The sequence below is a fragment of the Phaethon lepturus genome, unplaced genomic scaffold (assembly GCF_000687285.1).
Source record: "Phaethon lepturus isolate BGI_N335 unplaced genomic scaffold, ASM68728v1 scaffold17190, whole genome shotgun sequence".
NCBI classification, from domain to species: Eukaryota; Metazoa; Chordata; class Aves; order Phaethontiformes; family Phaethontidae; genus Phaethon; species Phaethon lepturus.
In genome coordinates, this window is record NW_010514210.1 from 1 (window position 1) to 16,892 (window position 16,892).

Sequence of the window (16,892 nt, forward strand, 5' to 3'; positions counted from 1 at the left end):
CCTCTCCCCGACAGCTTTCCTTCCCCGCCGCGCCTCTGTTTGCAGATGTGAAGTGGACGGACTTCACGCAGGGCGTGCTGGTGCCGGAGAGACCCCCAGAGCCCGACTGCAGGAGCCGCGGCCAGGGTGAGCCCCGGGCGGCCCCCCACCTCCCCCTCCCCGGAGGCAGGCCCCCTCCGACTCCCCTCAACCGTTTCCCCTTCTCTCCCTTCGAAGAGCGATGCAGGTGCAAAAAGACAAAGCCTACGCTGTCGACCTACCTGGCCAAGAACTACAGCTACAGTAAGTGCACGGTTGAAAACGCTTCGCTTTGCCCATCCCACCCCTCTCTGCGCCCCCCCGAGAATTAGGCAGCTCCGTGGGGGTGCTGCACCCACACCAGGCCCCGTCCAGCAAGCGCGGCGCGAGGCCACCGCTCCGCCGCAGGCCTTCCCAGTGGGTTTTTGCCCAAGGGCACCTAGCCATGCTCTCCCCAAACCCTCCAGCTGCGCGCAGCTCGTGCGGGCAGTAGTAGCCATCGCGCAGACGGTGATGCGTTTCTGACGAAAGCGGAGAAATGTCGGTGAGGTGCACTGGTATCAACAGGTCGCCCCGCAGGGAAGGGTGCTTGCTACTGTAAAGGCCACTCCAGCAAGTGCAGTTAACATCTAATGTGAGCATGAACACGTGCTGCTTGGCCAGCTCCTGTTTTCATCCGGCAGGTGGAATAAACAGAGGTTTATCACCTAAATAAAACTTGTAAATGTGAACGAAGCTGAAGCAAGGTAAAAAGTTGTTACTGACAAATGCGTATATTCTTTTACTTACTAGCCAGAGTTTCATCTGGTGTGGAATTGTCACAGATTAATTGAATTCAGTGGCAATTAGCACCAGCCTGCTGATAGTTTTATGATATGTTGCATGACATTTTGGCAATATAAGTAAGTATTCAACCCTTTTCCCTCCTGGCTCCCTGCCCTCCCCGTTTGGTTTTCTGATGCTGGGAGTCAGGAAGAAGTCTAATTAAGATTAGATGAATACCAGGTTAAATATCTGTAATGTCAATAGAAAACACCTGTTAAGTACGAATTTAACATGCACTATCACAATCTTCTGTACTTTGCAGGCTTTTTCTCAGATAAAAGTTGTTTTGTCAAGGGATGTATTCAGTTCTTATCCAATAGGGTTATTATACCCAGTCAATTCCTATCTGTCTGATATCAAACAAAGTGAGTTTGTAGTTCTTTGCTTCTTTGTTAGTATAGGGAAAAAAAATCCAAACCCCGGTTTGGTGGGAATAATCAAGCTGAACATCTAACTTAGGCAACTGTACACTTTTTTTGTCATGGCATTTTGCTCCATTAATGTCATATATTCTTTTTATATAATTCCTTAATCCATCTCAGTACAACATAGTGATATGTTCATGTGGGACAATGAACTTCCACAGTTGTCTGAAATATATGAAAAAGTAGTGATATAAAATCACTATTCTGAAATTAAATACAGGTGTTAGCCATACAAATGCTGATTCCAGTGACTTCAGTAGGAGTGTTCCTTGAATAAAACCTGTAGGTTGGGGTCCAAAATTTAATTCCATTGCATTTGTGAAATCAAGATTTTGTTTCTGAGAGGTAGATTTTTATTCAGCCTACTCTGAAATAAACAAAGATGTTCACATGGAAAATTAATTGAGAGAAAAGACAAGGCAGAACAAGTTGCATATTTATCAATATAACATAAAAAACTTACCATATAATATACATTTTTTTCTGAAATCCTTTAAAATGATATTTACAGCCAAATTGCATTTCTGGCTGGTCAAAACTTGTTTTCAGTCAGACTTGAAAATGGATTGTGAGTCTCCAAGACTGAAATCCCTCATGTGTTTTGTGGCAGTTACACATGTCCTGATAAAGTTAGTACCTAAAACCTAGACTGCACTGAAATTCCTGGTCTCCTGTTTTCCACATGTGAAGTTTATTCCAAACATTTGTAGGTCCATTTGAAGGCTTTTGACCTGGTGGCTGCCAGGGGCGGTGTCGATGCAGGCTGATCAGCCTGTGGTACGTAACACTTCTCGTGGTCCTTTCACTGAAGAATTTGGTGATAATAGGACCCTTCCTATTTTGACGTTTCCTAGAGACACAAAGTCCTTCGTGCACAAACTGTGCTTAATTTCTCTGATTTGGTACTTCTCACAAGACAGAAGGGGTTAAATGCTGCAGCGGTAGGTGCTGCCCGTGATTCACAGGGACAAAGTTAGCCAGGGATCACCCTCAGAGCAATCTACACAGTTTCACCTTCTTGCATCCGTGTAAACATGAAGTTTTCCTCAGTAAAAGGTAAAAACATGGATGTTTGTGTATTCAGAGTCAGAAGAACACATTTCAGAGTCTATTTTATATGGGGATCTTACTATTGATCGATAATCCAAAGACAAAAGGCAAAAGCAAGTATAGACTGAGTAATCACGACGATCCTAAGCCTCTTAGTTTTTGAGTACTTGTTTCAGACCTTCCTTTCTTTCTTGTATTTAAGAGAAGACTTTTAATTTGTGGACGCAACCTTCAGGGAAATGATTTTATTATTGAAAAGACTGAATTCACGCTAACTGTCTGTGAGGTAAATTATTCATTGCTTAATTGGAAATAGCCAGATGTGGCTATAGAACGGGGTCCGATTTTTGTGAGGGGTTGTTCAAGTCTGAGTCAAAGGAGCTGTTTGTGTGTCTGATTCCAGACGAGATCGCTTGGCCTGATCTGGCAAAGATTTAAGCACATGTTTAATTTCACAGTTGTCAACAGTCCTACTGAAAACCAAATTGGGATCAGGCCTCTGTTATTCTAAGCCACTGTACGTGCCCACACATGAAGAAGTAGTTCTAGTTTCACAGCCAAAACAACAGCTTTCAATTTAATATATTTTATTTCATTTTGAGATGTCTTTAAATTACTAAGACCCTTTGTTGTTCTCACGCCTCCTTTTTTCTAATTGCAGTCATTCATGCTAAAGTAAAAAACATAGAAAGAGGGAACTGCAATGAGATAACAACTGTGGTTGAAGTCAAGGACATACTTAAGTCTTCAACGCCAATTCCTCTGTCTCAAGTGCCTCTTCTTACAAATTCCTCCTGCCAGTGTCCACCTCTTCAACCGAAGCAAGATGTTCTCATCATGTGCTACGAATGGCGCTCCAGGTGAGCCCTGACGATGTGGTGGAGAAAAGTGTTACAGCTAGACGGGAGGGAGGACCAGCAAGGCAAGCTCCCTTCCTCATCACGAGCATGCTTTGCTGGTAGTTTTTCTTAGGATAACTCACACATACACCTACACCTTTCAATTACCTTAGCAATTAACTTCTTCCACTTAATCAGCCTCAGCTCTGCGCCACGATGCAGCGTTTACAAAAGCTGGCTCACACACGGAGCGTAAACCCTGGTGGCATTAGGTGCTGCCAGCTTATTGCTTAGTACATCGTGCAGCAGTTCAGGCACCTACAGCTGTTTGGGGGTGCTTTTCTGGGACCAAGGCTTTCCATAGGTATGAGCCGCTTCGTATGCTAACAAGCCCGACGGTGGCAGTAGATGGTGGTCCGTGTCGGCAGGACCGTGGGGTTCTGCCTCACCGATCCCAGAGGAGGGGACAGGAGATGATGCACATCTCCCGTCTGCAGAGCCGCTGGAGACAGAGCCAGGCCCTCTCTGCCGGCCTGTCCATACTTCGGACCGGTGCCATCAGCGAGATGTTTCTGATCCCACAGCTGCACCGGGACCAGCCAAAGCTGCAGCCATTGGAGCTCCGGCTCCCGGATGGCAGATGAAAAGTAAATACTCTCGAAGCAGCTTGCCAGTGCTGCTGTATGATTAAAAGACAAAACAAAACTGACTTTACCAGACCTTGCATCTGGCAGTCAGCCTAGCCCCAGCCGTGGAAGGAAATCCAGCATGCTGGTTTGGAGGGGAGGGAGTGATGGATCACAGCTCGCTTTGGGTCCTTGAAGCAGAAGGGGACATCCCATCCCCGTCAGCACCCCAAGCGTACCGGCAGCAACAGACACCAACAGGACAGGTTGTGGCGTGGTAGGTACGTGTGGCTCTGAGCTGTGGGTCGGAGGTAAGGCTGTTGGTAAAATGTGCAGGCTGGTTTTGCATACAGCGGCGTGACTGTTAATTGAACGTGCACGCTTGTAAGGACCATAGAACATCTACATGCAGAACTTGATGTGCCATATCCGTATTTTCAATGAGTTTTATGTTGATATGTTAAGTGTGTTCTGTAGGTGTTTCTAAAAGTTGCCTTCTGATACCTTATTACCTTAACTTTTTTTGGTGAGCTAACAGGCACAGTATTTTGCTGTTACACAGCCCTGTTGCCCCTCCAGTTCTGGAAGTATTTCACAGAGATTAGTTTAGAGCCCTCTACTCGTGTTAGCCATTTTTGGGATACATACTCTGAGTCATGCAGAAGGACCACGACCAAAATTGCGATCGCGGAGCTCTGAGCTGCAGAGCTTTGTTGGAGAGGACCCTCAGGAGGCTGTCAGGGAAAGGAGATTTCAAAACTGAAAGATCGCAATCTGCTTCTCCATTTCTATGGAAAAACACACCATTTACTAAATATTTTGTGATGGTTTTTAAAGGTCACTGAGGTTTTTAATTTCATATAGTGTACTAAAACGGATTTGAAAAAGAAACATAAACTATTATATGTGTTTCCTGTTGAACTCAGTGGCATGCAAACAGAAGGTTTTGAGTTACAGTAGCTTTTTAACATGCCAGAAGCAAAATGGGTGGAAGCTGTGCCTCCACGGAAGCCAATGGTAAAACATCCGTTGCCTGTCAGTAGGGTTAGGGTCTCACTCAATAATTTGACCTGGACAGAAGCGGTATCAGATCAGTACACTGTGTTATGGCTTCATTCATCACGGCGTAGCCTTAGAGTCAGTCCTAGATGTTAATTCTCTAATCTCTCCTTGGAAGGAAATGTTGGTCATGATCCTCCAAGGTTTGCACTCACTGTAGTACTTTCATGTTTGGGCAAAGCAGATGCACAGTGCCTAACAGCTACAAGTGGCAGCATTTACTACTCTTTTTGAACTGGTATGAGCAGCAATGCTGTTCGCGGAAACTGGAGAGTCAGGCCCTGCTACGCTGTGTAAACCTCACCAGCCAGCAAAGTGCTGTAGGAAATCATGTGCATTTATAATGATATTTTGATGTCTTCAGCCAATGCTGATGTTTAAATAAAGCCTTCCAGAGTTAGGGAAATTATATTAGGGCATATTAAGGCCCAGTATCTAAAAAAAAACCCCATCCAAAAAACAAACAAACAAAAAAACATTCCCCAAAAAAAAGAAAAGGAAAAAAAAAAGAAGGAAAAAAGTTAAAATACTTAAATAGCAATAGGGGAGATACAGAAATTCCCTGTGCTATAAAATAGTTGTTTCTAGGGTGGGACTTACAAGGTGTAACATCAGAATGCTTTAGGGTAAACTATTTTAGAAGCTGCTTAAGGCATATACCTTAAATATGTACACTTTTGTTTTGTTCCTTTCCTAACACCTGGACTCAGTATTTTCATACAGGAGCCAGCCAGGTTTCATTGGTAGACAAATATCACTGTCCATACATATTCTGAATGTACTTTAAAGCACTTATTAAGTACTTACATGTAGGAAATACATAACAACACCCTAATTTATTTATAGGTAGCAATGGAAACAATTGTAAGGGGTCAAATAATGTTATAATTCATTAGCTAAGCTTTATTAACTGGTGCATGTAAAACCTAGCTTTTTTCAATTCAGAAGTAAAATACATTGATTTGAACTGCTCTTCTGCACACACACACACACACACAAACACAAACATATAGCGGACATAAAAAAAAAAAGTGATAAAGACATTTAAAGAGTTTCATGGGATGTTACCTAAACCATCACTTTTTGTTAATGGTGATCAAGACAGGACAATTTCCCCCTGCAGAGTAGCTGCAGGTGAGAACAAAGGGCTTTAAATGTTTTCTTAATACTGGCCACATGCTGCAATTTTGTCTGTAAAACCTGATTTCTTTTGAAAACTATTTTCTGTTTTTACAGGGTTTAGAATAGAATTTCAGAAGGATCCGTATAAGCATTTAGAAATCAATTAGAAAGCATATAGGGATGGAGAAAAATGTTCTTCTGCCTACTGCCCCACACGCAGAAACTGTCAGTACCAGTACCTGCTGGTTCATTTCAACGTCAGTCTGTGTTAAATCACCTGGAATGACATCTCAGGAGTCAAAATCAGAAATATCTATAACTTGTATTTATTTCTTAATTTTCAGGTTGATGCTTCTTGATGGATGTCTAGTTGAAAAATGGAAAGATCAACTAAACAAAAGATTTAAGGTAAATACCACCAAAGAAAAGAATGCTGATCTTCTTGATGAATAGTTAAACACCTTTGTTCTACTTCAGTGTTGAGTAACTTGCTTGACTTTCAGATATCCGTAACACCTCTGGGTGTTATTATTTTCACTTTAGCATTTTCATACATCATAATTACATATAAGTGTAAAGTGAAAATTTTATTCTTGCATTTTAGGGTCTCTAAAATTTTATTTCTATTTTGTCTGCAAACTGTCCCTAGATAGGATGCTTGGATGATCTTTGTGTGAACTCTGGCCTATTACAATAATGACTCTAGGAATTTCTTTCATATCACTGCTAAGGCAAGTAATTGTCAGATAGGTGATATGCAGAGGAGTATATAGTCCACATTAGGTAAGAAAGGAAGTTAGAACCCACTGCATTGGATAAATGGGCTTTGCTGCATTACAGAGTGCAGGGTGGAGACACAGACTTCTCACCAGTTACTGCCTGCTAAAGACCCAGTGAAAGTATTTCGCATCCCCTCACTGGTTTCAGGGAACATTGGAAGGAAAAATCTATAGTATTGAGATCTGGGAGGCAGGAGCAGCAGATGCCCCTGCTTTTTTGGGCTTCAGGATAGCACTTGCTATCGGTCCCTGCTTGTAAACTCCTCTTTATAATGGAAAGAAAGGGTGGATCAAGACAGTGTCTGACTCTTCCTCACACTTTTAGAGAAGGAAGAAAGTTACTTCTGGACTTCAGAAAAGGTTTCAGGCATTAAGGACATACATCTATATTAATTTTGATTTGAGCTGATTGGCAGTTGATACAAGGAAAAAGGATGCGTGTATCCACCAGTAGAAGGTTTTTAGATTACAGACCAACTTCTTTCAGAAAATTGTATTTTATGCTTTTATCATTCCCTTTTCTCCTCACTTACTCATGTAAAACATATGAGTGAAAAAGAAAACATGCTTTAAATCTTAAAAAAATAAATGTATTGCAATTGCAGATGATACCATGTGGGGTTTAGGAGAATACTGACATACTTGGACTCTTGAAATCCCTTAGCTGTCAACTTAATGGCCTGTTACTGGCACACAGTGTGTTTTAGTGGCCTCCTCACACTGTTTTGTCATTTCTAATCATGTCTTGAAACCTGTTTGGACATTCATTTCCAGACTGTCAAATAGATGCATGACTGCCAATATACTTCTTAAAGCATGTGTCATTCCCTCTGATATTAATTGTTTCATAAATTAAATCCTCATTTAAACATGTTTGAGTGGGACACACCTAAATGCCCGCTGATGATAGTTTTTGTTTTATAAAGACACATATAATGACCCTGACTACACAAAGATAGCCAGTGTGGGGCTAGGTATCACAGTGGCTTCATTTTAATGCCCATCATTCATCTCTGAAGACTTGCATCCAACTTTTATCTTGAGTTACCACATAAAATGAATGTTTTGATCTGTCTGTGGACCACAGAAGACAGCTGTTAACATAACCACAACATGGCTGGTCTCACCTCTAGCCAGGACAAGAGTCTGAGTTGCAAAAGGGTCAGTGCAGAGGAACTAAATAGGAAAGCTGGAAAGCACTTCTCTTGCCCTGATCACTGGGCAAAGCCCCTGCCTTTGGGATTTTCAGAAGAGAAAGTTCGTTAATACAGGGGAGAGGTGAGACGCTTTCCAGGTTCTACTATCTACCTTGTTATCCTTAAAATAAGTATTTCTGTTCCTAGAGGTGAAAGATTGCAGTCTCTGCCGCAGTGTTGTGGGTCTCCGTATTTTGGACCACCTAACCACTTAACCTCACTTTAAAAACCTGTTTTCTAACCATTGCACTTTTGGGTTTGGAAATCTGACACCTATTCTGTTTGGTGGGCTCTTTAATCTAACTGCTTTGCAATATTTCTCAGGGGTGCTGCTGAATAAAGCTGCAGGTGCATAATTCACAGCCATCCCATTGCAACTCTGAACACTGTGCTCTCAGTGGTCCTCTCCCTTACCTGTCCGTAACACAAGCTCTTTCATACCCAGTCCTCTCCACGCCAGGGAAAAGCAGAACAAGAAAGTAAATACTACCTTCCCTTGTAGCTGTGTGTTTAAATATATATTGTGAAAGGATAGTCTGCTTTCTGCAGACCTTTCGGAGGAAAAGTCAAGCAGCATGTTCAGTAGGACAGCAAAGACGACGTTTGCAAAGGAATCTCAGTGTGCAGATCCTGTCTTTTTGGCGGCATGGTGCCAGCTCCCCTGGATTTCTGAAGAGGCGTGAGATGTACGCTCTCGTGCAGCCTGCACACGAGATGTGTGGTTGTCATTTTCATCAACTGGTATCATGCAGCTTCCCCCACCCGAGAACACGTGGCAGGTTCCCGCTGCAGACAGCTGTAACATACTGACAGCAATGGCCCTGCAGGAGAGAGCACAAAACTGTTAAAAAGAGCACTACTACCAGTGGTTCAGGATAGCTTTGCTTGAGACATAATTATTTATGATTATGTCCTTCTCTAACTTAGCCTCTTTGCCTTCTGCATTTCCACAGAGGTGGGAACAGCGACTGCAAGAACAAAAGCTGCGAACGGCCCGCAGTAAGAACCAGAATGCAGGACGCAGTGGTCGGAGTGGAGCCCCAAAACCATCAACCAAGAACACCAATCCACTGGTCAGTGGCCCCAAAAAGGCCATTAAAATAAAAAATGGCCAGAAAGAAATCAACCCTAAAAAAGTATGAGTGTGAAATTTCCAAAATGCAGGACTTTTCCTACACCATGAGGGTCACAATCTGGCTTGGTCGGCATGTTTTATTAATCCAGAACTCATCGACTTAAAAACTCATGGCAATTTCTACATAGACATTTTTGCTGCACTTTACTTTTAAAAGGTTTGCTTTTCCTTTCAAGCCACTGCAAGCCACAGAGCATAGGTTTGCACTAATGTGTGGTAGGCATATCCAAGCTGACTGAACTTTACCTTAGGGCTCTGATTCGTAACTCTAAATCGGTCTAGCCTTGGCTGCCAGAGGTTTTAACTCCGTACGCTGGTTGCCTGCCCCACTTCCCTGCCAGAGGCTGGAGAGCTGCATGGGGCAGCTGCACGCTCGTCTCTCCTCAGAAAGCTCACCGGTTTAGTAGTCGGTGAGTTAGTCGGTGAGTTAGTCTGGTGAGCTGAGAACCGTGGCAGCTGAGGAGCCCCAGAGGGATGGTAACCTCTGGCAGACACCTGGGCCAGCAACCGCTGCAGCTGCTGGAGCTGAATCTATCTGCTATTTGGAATCACAGCCCTTGTTCAGAGCATTCAGAAGCATAGTTTACCAATAAGCATCTGGGTATGCATTATGTGATTTTTTTTTTACGTGTGTGCCAAAAATATGCTAATGATAGTATTTCATCTTGTGGGTTTGTATAGCAAAAATGCATTGAAAGCAGACATTTAATTTTTTTATTGTACTTCAGGCTGGCTTCTGTTGTTATAATTTCAAATATATTTAAGCATTTAATTGAAAAATCAGTATTTTTTAAAAGGGCAGATTAAAATGAAGCAGATCTGTAGAATTCTTAAAAGTAAGACTTATGTTGGCTGTAATATAGCTTTGTTATGAAAACTGGAATAGAAGCAGTATTCTAAACATAACTGACAGCTACTGTACAGTATTAAAGAGAAGATAGGGCTTCATGTGGCTCAGTGTTCATTTTGATAATTTTTTATCATCTGACGTATTTCTAAACTTTTTTCTGATACCAAATAAATAAATATATAAGTAAATAAACAAATAAGGCTTGTCCCTATTCCTGAACTTCTCAAAACAGCTGGCTACCTGCAGTTTTGCTGATCAGAAGGTAACATTTACCCTGCAAAGGGTCACAGACAAAGCAGGTGCTTTTATTTATGTACAAAGTTTCACTGACAACGTTTGCCGTGTGAGGTATTAAAATAGCAAAGCTGATACAAATCAGAATGGCACAACTCCAAGATGGCATTTATACTATTCCTTCCCAGGCTCTACTTGGATAAGGCTAGCAGGCTAGCACAGCCTGATTTCTGTTAACACATAAGGTCACCTGCATTAACATCGTAAGAGCTCATGATAGACGTCTTAAAGACCTTCAAGAATTCCTGCAGCAAAACTAATGACTAGACTTGGCAATTCTGGTACCTATAAAACAAAATGAGCATTTCTATAATAAAGGGAGTCTGCATCAGAAAAAAAAAAAAAAAGAGTTCTGTGTAGGCTGACATAAAGAGTTACAACTGGTCATATCAGTATATTGACCTATGTTATTACAAGAATTCCAGTGAAATTTCCATGCATGAAAGTTAAAGCAGAATATGCTGGAGCGATTCTGGTAACAGCAGTAATGTGCTTGGTAATATGCTAACACAAGCTGAAGACATGGATGCCAAGTTAGAATGCTTAAAACAAAGGGAGAGAGATGTTACAGGGAACTTGAATAACAGCGTATAGGGTAGTTCAGGGGGAACAAACCACAGCCCGACATGATCATTGGTTGAGTTTTGAGCAGTTGGTTAAAATATGCAAAGGTCAGCATTTGAAATGTAGCCCTTTCTGCTAATTCTGGGCAGATGTAGAACTTTATCTCCACGGAACATCTGCAGAATTAGATCCAAAATTCAATCCAGGTGCCAGGAAGGCTCAGCATATATTGCATCTATTGACTTTAGTGGCAATTATGTGTGTTTGACATGTCTAAAAAAACAGACCACAAACTTAGGTGCCTAAATACAGACTATAGGTGAAATCTTAATCCTGTACAATGAAATGGAAAAACTGAAATTGAAATCAAAGGAGACAGAATTTCACTGCAGGTGACTAAATTAGGTGAGTTTGAAAATGCTGACTTAAGTAAGAATGATCTAAAAGATCAGTATGATTGGAAAGCTTCTAAAATAGTTTTTCTACTGTGTAGCAGGAGTTCTTAAGCTTTGATTACCTGTTGATCCCAATTTAAAGTACACCAATAAATGTGTGTAAGGTTAGCTATTAAAAATGTATCACAGTCCTATCGATGTGATGTTGAAATAACAAATTCCAAAGTTGTGATATTTCACTTAAACAAGGTTTATTGTGAACATTGTCCAGTGTGGTGTTTGTTGAATGAAAGCTTTGGAACAGCTAGCTAGACTTCATAGCAACACTACACATTATTTTACAACTGTTAAAATCAAACTTCTCTCTTTTTTTATATTGGTGGAAAAAATGTAAAAATTATTTTCTACAGAGAATTGTCACCATTCCTTCTGTAAATTACCGTCGTTGGACTGAGAATTCCAGTATGTTGGAATAAACTTTGGTGCACCAAGCCCTGTGTTTCCAAACTCCTCAACATTTTTATGTATGCTTTATGCTGACTAGCTTTCATTCTGATATGGTAAAAATACAGAAGAAGGAAAGGCAATACAACAAAAAGCAGGGGATATCATCACACAAAAAACAGATGTGCAGACAGGGGGAATGAATTAGTAAGGTTTCTCTTACTGTTCCCTTTTGCTTTACCAAATCAATTTTTTCCTATTTTTTAAGAAGCCATGGGTCAACCCAATTCAACACTAAAATAATTCACTCCGTTTTGAAAATCCCTTACAATTTTTAACTCACTGAGACATCAAAGTCTGGCTGAATGCAGACCCAGGACATCCCTGCCCTCCAGCCCGCTGCCCTTCCCTTGCGAAGGCGCGAAACAGATGTTGGAGCGGCGAGAGCTGTTCGAGGCGGCACATGTATCCTCCCGTGTCCCCGTGTGGCCCACTCACCACTCCTGCTCGCCAGCATGTGGCAAAAAGTCAGACTTGCCTCTCCTCGTGCACATCCATGGCCAGGTGTAATCACCGCCATGCTAGTGCACCCCAGCACCGGGCTCATGAGACCTCGGTTTAGCAGAGTGGGCAAATAGTCCGCTGATGGATGAAAGTAATTACTGTACCTATTTACAGCTGAAAAAATTAACAGGCCAAAACCTGAACTGTCAAATGTTTTTTCTCAAGTGTTACAGCCGAGGGGCTCGGCATTTTTTTCATATGAAATATAAAAATTGCCTGGAACACCAAACACATGTTTCTAGTGCGTTTCTTGCTACCTCCCACACAGATGTACCCGGTTTAGTAAGAAGTGCCATTGAATATTTTCATTGAATGTTCTAACCTCAATTCCAAAAGAACGAAACCTGAAAAAATATTTACTCTAATTGTGAATCATTGGCACCATTTTAGAAGTTCACTGTAAATGCAAATCAGAACTCTTTTATGAACCATATTTTTAAAAAGTCATACCCTCCCCCCCCCAACAGGACCTGAATGACCCGGTCACTTTAATTCAGCTCAGTGTTGCAGCTTTGTTACTTTTGTCCAGTCACTGCGTATAACTGAGAAATACCTCCTGTACAAATAAAAAGAAGATTTTCCAGTCCAAAATACTCAAACAGCTCTTAAATTACTTTACCCAGCATTGTAACCTAGATTCCAAATGAATGAAACCTGAAAAAATATTTACTCCAATTATGCACAGCCGACACACACTTTTTGGTTGCGCTTAGTAGTTGAATGTAAATGCACATCTGAAAATGTTTCCTCAACCAGATTTTTCTGGTAAACCACATCAGCTCCAATTAATTTTGTAAACAAATATAAATCCATCAATATGGGTCAACAAAGATTCAAAATTATGTTTCCATTTATGGTAAAAAACAGTAACTTGCAAGGACCTACAAATAAGTACATTACTTCTCATTAGACCTAGCCAAGGCTTTATATTTAATTTCAACTGCTGACACTGTATTTCTTGTAACATCTCCAAAATTGAACACCAGCCTTATTGGAAGATGAAACAGGATTTCAAACTTGCTTCTTAGAGATGCAGTAAATTCAGGAGGTTCCAGGTAATGTATTAATATCAGACTGGCTCTTGTTGTTGCTGCCAAAAGGCTTGTGGATAAACCCGTGTGGCAATAAGCATAAAGGAAAACATCTGGGAGGGGGGACACACTCCTTTTCTCTAGATGAGAACACTGAGATCAAAACCCAAAAGTAGCTTAAATATGTCAGATGGTCTATGTTACAGGTAGAAGGTTAATGGATGCATCAGGGTGATCAAGAGATGCCCCAAACAGACCAACACCCTAAGTGTTTTGATTCCTTCTGGTTACAGTATGATGAAAACTTTAGTTTGCAGATACTCAGAGCACATCAGCATTTATCCTCAGAACAAGGTAATCTGAAAACTAATAGTTTGCTCACAGAGAACTGCGGTTAAAGTGAATAGATAGTTGCGAGGTCTGACCTGCCAGTGTAGCTCATTCAGCAGTCAGAGCAAAGGCAAAACAGTGCAGCAGTGCACAACCACAAGCTGATTGACTCCATCTTCTTGGCGGGGAAAAAAGCTTTTTTCCCCACTTCTCTTATTTTATTATGCAGTAATTCAGTACAAGTACTCACTACAATCAGACACACTAATTCTTCTTAAACAATATTTTGAGATTTAGAACCAGCTTGTTTATGATTCTAAACTGAAACAGATTTTTAATATAGTCTTAGTGTCAGATTATGATTTCATTAAAGTTCCTAAACAAGGAAATATGTGGTCTGTTGTACAAATAAACATGACTTGTGGTTCCATTTCTCTCCTGTTGGGACAAAAATCAGAAGAATAATTATGTTATCTTCTGTTAGTGTTGGAAGAATTTTCATCACATCTCTGCACTACCTAATTCTACGCTGAACCGCAAGATATTTTCTAAATAAACGGTCATGAAGGTCACATGCTCTTTTGGTCTGGCATTAAGATATGAGATAAAAGGACAGAGTCAGACTTTCTGTAAGATTTGTAGGCAAACGAGCTGTTTAAATTTAACTGCAAGAAGATTTTTGTCTGTGAACTCAATGGAGTTCATGTTGGAACACATTCTTCCTGCCTCTCTACAAATGCAAATGTTTGCCAATCCCATTGCAAGTGTTCAAACTCTTAAAGTGTACATCCATGTCTACGTCACAGTAATATAAAATTAGAAGAAGAGTGGATGGCAGTCTAAATTATGTGTACAATACCTAAGTCTTTAAAGAGACAAAGTAATCTGTTAAAATGTTGAAAGTATTTCAATTACCGTGCATGATATTTTGACAATTCTACAAAAGTCTGTAATTCAAAGATACAAAACCTTTGTGAATCTGAATCTCTCCATCAGCTGACTGAAACAGTCATTTTTATTGTTTTGAAATTTATCTCTTAAATTCCTCCTTTCAAAAGTGACTAAAGGACATTAAGATCAAGAACATATTTAGGAGACCCAAATAAGCATTAATAAATTAAATGTTCCCACATTTCAATTTGGGTTTGCATACTTATGCAATGGGAAGAAAAACTGTCATAAATCTATGCATAATATTTCAATGTAATCTACTGAATCTTTTTAATCAAACACTTATGATCCCCCAAGCAGGGGTCATAAATGACACACATGAATATATGTACCCAAATAAATGCAGTCCTTCAACAGTTAACAGTTAAACCAAACAGAAAAAAATGCTATATTGCTTGAGAGTGATGCAATGGAGGATGAAGAATGATGGTTAAACAAGCAATAACTCAGTATTTAAAATTATATCACACTTAGCCAGACAGAGCTCGTGCATCCCTTTAGCTAACTGAAATTTCTAAGATCAATGCAATAAATAATCCACAGTATTCAAAATCTCTCTGTGATACCTATCAAACATTTACTATTTGGTTGTGAACTTCTATCAGAAGATTAATGAACTCTTAAGACATAAACATATGTTGCTGTTTCAGCATTTCTGCTCCTGTCAAAAAATAATCCCATCTAAACCTTCAACATCGCATTTGTCCCACTGGTAGAGAAGCCATTAATTCTAGCAAGAATCTTGGGAAATGAACTGAGTTGATGTATCTGAAATTGCCCTACTCAGGCCTTTTCTGAGACTGCTGCTTGGTTTAAAGTACAACGTGCCAGCATCCAAAAGACACAGAGTGCTGAAATAATGCCAGGAAGAACAGTTTTAATGGGTTTTTGAAGAAAGAAACAAGCCAAAAAACATACAGCGATTCTGAAACATGTTTCTCAGAAATCACCTCAAGAGGTGATATATAAATTCTGCACTAATCATAGCTTCCTACAGGCTAGCTAGCCTCAAGCCGAGTTTATGGCAATAAAGCAGCTGTAGGTGAAAATGGGCCACTAGGAGAATGCTCAGTCCAACTTCTGCTGGAGGAATGTCTATAACAACAAATGCCCCATCACAACAGAAATATTTGTCAGGAAGCTCTTTAAAACAGCTAAGTTGCATTAAATGTAATAGGAGTAATAAGGAAAGTGTGAGAAAGACTTCATTCTTTCTGGACTTTGCACTTGTAATCAATGCTGTAAGCAAACTGCTTTAATTAAATGCCATTCTTTAGTAGCTCAACTTTCAACAGACTTGGGCAGCAAAAGTGAGAATAGATCAGCTACAGAAGAATATTTGTGTTCTTCACGAAGGCCAGACAACCTAGACTGAGACAGGATACAAATTCACTAGTTTGGCAAGGAGGTATACATCAAGAATAGCTGTTATGTAAGAGCTGACTTTATGTTTTACTTCATCTGATATATTTGAATTGAGCCAATGGTCTGGAAAGGACCTCCAAGTTTATTACCCTACCTGTGACAGTAATTGTTAGATGTTTAGGGAAAGGTTAAATAAGCAGTGCAAATGTTTTTCAGGACCCTGAGGGAAGCAACAGGCCTTAATAGCCCTGAGCAGTCTTATCTGGGATACACACCCATATCGTTGGCCAACCGGCCCAGGAGCCCTATTTAAGCTCATACTTGTGCTTAATCCTTGCCTGAGCTGTGTTGCAGGAATATGTGTCTTTGGCCTTCTTGCTTGTTGTTCCTGACTGGACCCTTGAATGGGTCCTGGACCTGGTTCATTACTTGCTTTGGTTGGAATTGTTGACAGATGTGTCTACCCAGTTCTGCTTGGATGCTGTGGGTCTGTGCCCCACCAGTGAGGGCACAGCCTGTGCTGCGGTCATGCTTGGCTCCTTCTCCCTTGTGGAACATTCTCATACTGGCTGCAGCTCCCTGCCAATGTTGTAGCAGTGCCTCCACTACCTTTCAGCATTTCTTTGTAGGCTGAACTGGAGGACTTGATCCACATCACAGTGGATGTGTCATTAATGGTGTTTGAATGACCTTCCTTCACCCTGTTTTTTTAAGGTAGCTTTATACAAAACACTTTAGACTTCTGGAACTATTGGAAAGGCATAGATCTGTTACAGTAATAAAAGAAAAACTATCTACTAAGCATACATAAAGAAATCATTACTAACATCAAACTTCTAGCAGGTATTACTTGTTACATTGATATGCTTTGCAATATTGAAAAGCTGACAACAAAAAACGGACTGATAAAAAAATGAATGGAGTATGAGGGAAAATATGAATGTATATATAGTCTTAAATATAGATGGTTGGGTAGACAAATGCATTTAATGACACGAATATAAATTTTCAGAGATTGCATCTTAGTTGT

The 16,892-nt window shown here is 40.6% G+C and overlaps 1 protein-coding gene across 1 annotated transcript; it reads left to right on the plus strand.

Moving 5' to 3' along the window:
* Nucleotides 1-45: 45 nt before the first annotated feature.
* On the plus strand, nucleotides 46-9,081 carry SFRP4 (secreted frizzled-related protein 4; the record flags this gene model as incomplete). Its single annotated transcript, XM_010292330.1, has 5 exons — nucleotides 46-126; nucleotides 217-282; nucleotides 2,980-3,178; nucleotides 6,309-6,372; nucleotides 8,893-9,081. Coding segments are annotated over 5 exons (599 nt in total), but the record flags the coding sequence as incomplete, so codon positions are not given.
* Between the last annotated feature and the right edge of the window lie 7,811 nt (nucleotides 9,082-16,892).